The sequence below is a fragment of the Triticum dicoccoides genome, chromosome 1A, assembly GCF_002162155.2.
Source record: "Triticum dicoccoides isolate Atlit2015 ecotype Zavitan chromosome 1A, WEW_v2.0, whole genome shotgun sequence".
Classification (NCBI taxonomy): Eukaryota; Viridiplantae; Streptophyta; class Magnoliopsida; order Poales; family Poaceae; genus Triticum; species Triticum dicoccoides.
Genome location: NC_041380.1, coordinates 312,209,890 through 312,215,742, shown reverse-complemented (window position 1 = coordinate 312,215,742; position 5,853 = coordinate 312,209,890). Strand labels below are relative to the sequence as shown.

The 5,853-nt window shown below is 44.7% G+C and overlaps 1 protein-coding gene across 1 annotated transcript in view; it reads right to left on the bottom strand.

The window, feature by feature from the left end:
• Positions 1 to 82: 82 nt before the first annotated feature.
• LOC119270317 (myosin-6-like) overlaps positions 83 to 5,853 on the bottom strand; it is a 28,063-nt gene continuing 22,292 nt past the window's right edge. Inside the window, exons 31-39 of the mRNA XM_037552317.1 lie at positions 5,338 to 5,511; positions 4,981 to 5,130; positions 4,833 to 4,903; positions 4,647 to 4,746; positions 4,442 to 4,498; positions 1,806 to 1,862; positions 1,625 to 1,705; positions 684 to 769; positions 83 to 597 (exon numbers count right to left, since the gene is read on the bottom strand). Of these exons, the coding sequence (XP_037408214.1) occupies positions 483 to 597; positions 684 to 769; positions 1,625 to 1,705; positions 1,806 to 1,862; positions 4,442 to 4,498; positions 4,647 to 4,746; positions 4,833 to 4,903; positions 4,981 to 5,130; positions 5,338 to 5,511 (891 nt within the window). The 3' untranslated portion in view covers positions 83 to 482. The remainder of the gene's footprint in view (positions 598 to 683; positions 770 to 1,624; positions 1,706 to 1,805; positions 1,863 to 4,441; positions 4,499 to 4,646; positions 4,747 to 4,832; positions 4,904 to 4,980; positions 5,131 to 5,337; positions 5,512 to 5,853) is intronic.

Below are 5,853 nucleotides of genomic sequence, written 5' to 3'. Positions count from 1 at the left end.
CTCGGGCCGCAGAAAAATATCCACAGAAAAGTGAAGTGACAATTTCCGAAATTATAAGAAATAGACATTCACAACACAACGATGAATTGGAAAAAAAAAGTTTAACTATACAGTTATTCACATCAAATGTGACAAAATATGGATAGACATGGTTAAGTGTTGCTCATTGTTCCATATGCTACAAAGAATGAATAATTCCACTCTTTTTGTGACATGGATTTGGGAGGGTGAAGAAATTATTCCCAACCCAACCCAACCAACAAAAAATTGGGAGAAAAGACCAACCTATCTAGGAAAGAATGATGATTTACATGGCACAACGGGACTGCAGGGCAGAAGGGAAACCCTAGGTTGAATTTACAACATTGATGCGGAAGAATACAGAGATCTGCTGGCGCAGTTCACAGAATATGTCCAAGGGAACGAACAGACCGCATCTTGGAGTGCTCGACCAGCTTTTCAAGAATTGGGAGAGGGCCCTGTCAACTTTTCAAGAATTGGAAGGCAGACATTGCGACGAGTTCTGATGGTGGGGCCACGTTTTGAAATTCCTTAACATCCATGGAATCTGCTATCTCCTCAAGTGATATCGGCATGCTGCAAGCAAACAAACAAAACCCAAAAGCCCAGTGTTTAGCATATCCTTGAAAGTATGCCCGGCATTGTAAAAAAAACACATGTACCTTATTTCATCATCCAGTAAAAAGGCGCCCTCTGAAGCATTATGGCCCGATTCCTCTGTCATCAAAGTTCTCATCTCGTCAAGAACCTACAATCAAGAAGCAAATCAATAAGCCCCAGCCTACCCAATGTCATATAAATGGATGAGAAGTCGATTAAAAGTTTGAAACCAGGATAACAACACGAAAATGTAGAAACGCTTTTGGAGTGATATTGGATAGATTCAAAACTTTGAAGTGGCACTTCATAGCAATACAAACTTTTGAAACGGCACCTCGATAGGCTTGTATGAATGTTGCTTATATAAAGGCATACTGTGTTTTCAATCTTCTTTCAAAAAATAAGGCTTGCACGTAGATTAAGATTGCCTCCCTCTTTTGACCCCAATACTCATTTATGGTTAACGTGCATACTAATTATTCTCTCTCGTGTTTCCTAGACAATAACACCATGGCTACCATGAAAAATGGAGGGAGTCCATCCAAGCTGCATATAAGGTAGAATTTTTTGGGCTGACATATTTGACTAATTTTCACAACTTCACAAAATCACAGACTGGTATAAACCCAGGTTGTTAACTACATTTAGGTGGAGTTGGAAGAACTGCCAGAATTATAGATGTAAATTGTGTTTTAGGTATGTGCTGCTCACAGTGAAGTGCAAATTTAACCTGACGATCACACTCTCCGAGCATAGCAAAAAGCATGTGCAGGTTGTGCTCAGTTTGGTTATCTAAATTTGAGTACAGAGTGGAAATTTTAGCTGTTTGGGCTTTGGGGTGCTTTACAATGTAGGGACTGGATATGAAAAGCTGGATGAACAGAGGAACCAATGTGGAAATATTTTGTAATATGGAGTAAATAACTGCATCACATTCAGTAGACAAAGAAGACCAGCTTTCATGATTATCATTACATGACAGGATTGGACTTTCTCCACTTACTTCTTCAGATACACTCTCTGTGTTATATTTGTCATCCCAGTACTGAGTGCATATTTTGTAGAGCTGCTGGACACTTAGCACCTGCATAATAACATAGAAAATGCAATGTCTAATTATATGTTCCTGCATATGTGACATGCGCATGTCACCCCCAACACACACAGGGAGGGAAATAACTCACTGGGCAGAGATCATTGACTATCTCATCATATGAAATCCTGAACTTCTTGAATATGACCTGCATAACAACAAGAATATGTGCATTGACTATATAGCATTCATGTCAAACTCCATGCAAGACATAGAACATAAAATACAAGCATCTACTGGCATATCAGGTTTATCAATGAAAGCCAGGAAAAGAAACTAAATTCGCATCATTTTTTGCATCACCTTATCAAGCAGATACGATAACACAATATTGCCAATTTGCTGGCTAGGGTGACATACCAAAAGGGCCTAGGCAGCCCATATGTAGAATTATGAATTCGGTGTATGAACTTAAAACATTGCTCCGATAGCAATATGGATTTGAAAAATGTGTAATATTGTTAAGTTTTATAAAATGTTACTTTGGTAACTTAACTTTAGATCAGTTTTCAGAAAACACAATATAAATATTCAACCTATAGCCTACTCCCCTGTCTCTATTTACATGGTACACCCTCGTTGTTCCTGCATGTGCTAATGGTATACTTTTGTGAGACATACCCACGTTTTGTTGGTCAAATTGATGGTCAAAGTCGAACCTTGAAATACATGTGCGCCATTTAAGTAGAGATAATGGGAGTAGTACATAAGTATGAAACATTGACACCCGCGAAAACCGATACCGGCGATATCTCTATACGCCGACGACGTCATGCTCTTCTGCCATGCCACAGAGAGCGACGTGACCGCTGTCAAGGAAATTCTTGACCTGTTCGGCAGAGCATCGGGGCTCAAGGTGAACTACAACAAGAGCTCCGCCACCGTCTTGCATGGGGACCAGACCGCCCACGAGATGATTGCCAACCTCGGATGTGCTACCGCCGCGCTCCCGGTCACCTACCTCGGCATACCCCTGACGACGCGTCGCCCTTCCGCGGGACAGTTGCAGCCTCTCGTCGACAGGGTCGCTGGGCGCCTACCCACCTGGAAAGCTTGGCTCATGAACCGGGCCGGCAGGCTGGCGCTTGTCAAGTCCGTCCTATGCGCCATCCCGGTGCACCAGCTGCTTGCGTTCGCACCCCCGAAGAAGACGCTACAGCAGCTTGCGAAGATTCAAAGAGGCTTCCTCTGGGCCGGGCGAGCCGCCGCCAACGGCGGGCACTGCCACGTGAACTGGCGTCAAGTCACTCGCCCCCTAGCTCTGGGCGGCCTTGGGGTTCGTGACCTGGAGCGAGCCGGCCTCGCGCTCAGACTGAGGTGGCTCTGGCTCTCACGCACGGACGCCGACCGCGCCTGGCAAGGCCTGGACCTCCAATTTTCCAGCAGCGAGCGCGCCCTGTTTTTTGCCTCTACCTGCATGTCCATCGGAAACGGCACGACTGCTCTGTTCTGGGAAGATCGATGGCTCAATGGGCGCTCGATTGGCGAGCTCATGCCGCTGCTATACAAATGTATTCCCACGCGCCGGCGCAAGGTCAGAACGGTGGCGGAAGGTCTCAACGGCAACTCCTGGGCCCGTGACATCCAAGGCGCCCTTGGCATTCACGAGATTGGTCAGTACCTACAACTCTGGCATCTGGCGCAGCAGGTCACACTCAGCGATGCCCCTGATCGGCTGATCTGGAAGTGGACGGCGAGCGGCACATACACGGCGCAGTCGTGCTACGAGGCCACCTTCCAGGGATCCTTACACTCATACTCCTGGAAGCTGATCTGGAAGGCGTGGGCTCCCCCTGGGGTCAAGTTTTTCCATTGGCTTGCCGACCTGGATCGCTGTTGGACTGCTGACCGGCTGGCACGCCACGGATTGCAACACCATCCGCGCTGCCTGCTATGCGACCAGGCGCCGGAAACGATGCGACACCTTATGCTCGACTGCCCCTTATCCAGGCAGGCTTGGCATGAGACCCTGGCCTGGCTGCGCATACCAGCGCCGACCCCCCACCAACATGCAACTCTCAAGGAGTGGTGGCAGCACGCCAAGGCTGGCACGCCGCACGCACAACGCAAGGCCCTGCATTCCGTAGCACTTCTTGTGCCTTGGTTGGTCTGGAAGCACAGGAACAGCTGCGTTTTCAACAACATGACGCCCTCCCTTGGCACGCTGATGGACCGGATCAAGGAGGAGGCCGGCTGCTGGGCTAGCGCCGGAGCGACGGGTCTTAGAGTAGTCCTGCCCCCTTCATGGGATGTGCACTGAGCACTGTATTTGCCCGCTGCTTGTTCGTCCTAGGACGACTGTAACCGACTCCCTATCTTTTCAATGAAATGAAACGCAAAGGTCTTTTGCGTTTTCTCGAAGAAAAAAAAGTATGAAACATTGATATATTTCCTTGTCTCCCACTCAAGAAAGCAGTGTTACACCCTAGAAAACTAACTATACTGATCACGCTCGTACATTTGTACGGCAACATTTGTACGGCATCGATCAACATCTTGGACTCTAAGACCACCTATGAACTGGATTCAATCCGTAATATGTTTTACACTGACCATAATTATTGAATGTGCACATTATCTCTTGATATTATGTCCAGACTTTAGCTCTTGCAACAGCTTCACCATTTGATATGCCGTATGCACCTTGGAGCAATGCAATTTAAAGATAGGCAATGATAATACGTGGGAACTGGTCTAGTAATTAAAAGCACATGTCTAGTAACATACCAAGAAACCAACAGCTTGCCTTATGTGCCTGAGTTCATGCAATGCAGATCCTGCATACTGTTAGCATTTAACAGTTAGGTTGGAGCAGGAAAAAAATATGACCATCTTTATATTTTCGTGAGTGTTAGCAATATCATTACTGGATTATGCCAATAATGCACTTGTACTAGAATTTCAAATATATGAAGCAGTGTCATATGATTACCTCTGGTTTCACTTCTCCACACCACACCTCTAGTTGTGCCAATCCTTGTTTTACATATTCTCCATTGCTAAAAGAGCAGCACTCATGGCGCACAAGAAGACTGCAGAGCGATGCATTATCAGAACAACCAATTTATGCATTGGGAAGAAAATGGCAAAGCTAATGCAAGAATCAGCAGATAATTACCTATTGAAAAGTTGAGCATTGATAAATGAGAAAATCTGGGTAAATATCTTCCGAATAAAAATAGCAGGGACCTAAAATGTGAGAAGATATTAAGAGTACTATTCACTAGTTGCGAGGATTTTATGTATAGTAAGTAGTAAACACTTACACAATTTTCTCGCAAGATATTCAAGAGTTCATTCAAATTGTCAACTATCGCCAGCCAATAGCTACCTTGATTTGAAAATGAACGCCCCCTCAAACTTGATGACCCAAATGAACGTCCTCTTACCATACTGGCTTTTATAATTCTCGGGACCTGCAGTTCCAACATAATCCAAAAATTAACCCTAAAAGTAAAATAGTAGAACATTGCAAACATGTTTTGGCGAATGCATCAAAATAGCAAATTTTCGAATGTAATAAAGGACAGCCTAGTTAACAAATAATGGGGGCTTAGTGAAAGAAAGATGCATATCCAGAATGTGCAATAGATGAGATTAACCGGCGAAGATCACATGAGTACCTGAATAGCATGCAAGAGCAATGCAGATAATTCTTTCTTGACATTGTCACGGATCATTCCATATAAGCCTTCCACAAATGCTGCAAGTTGCTGCTTGAAAAGAAATGCAGGATACTTGGCTTCGATTTGACGCACAAGATCCATATCGACAGTAATGTTCGAAGAACGAAATACCTGACCATAAAACACCAGCATAACAGCGCAATTATCAAGTACTGACCACCATCAAATCACAGGAAGAAGTAAAACACTGGTGCCATGCCATGCTAAGAGTCAGAGCACAAAATGTCTTACTCATTTATATTGAAAATAAGATATAAGTATTAATTGGGAAAAGTGTAGCATCTCCAAGAAGCTACCAATTCCACCCCCAATACCTAAAAACTTCCCAAAAGCCTACTTTTTTTGCTCCAGCAGACTACCAATTCCACTTGCAGTAACTGTAGTTTTTAGGGTGATACACTATATTCTCACTTGCCCCCTCCATATAGGGTGTGAGAGCATCTCCAGCCGCGC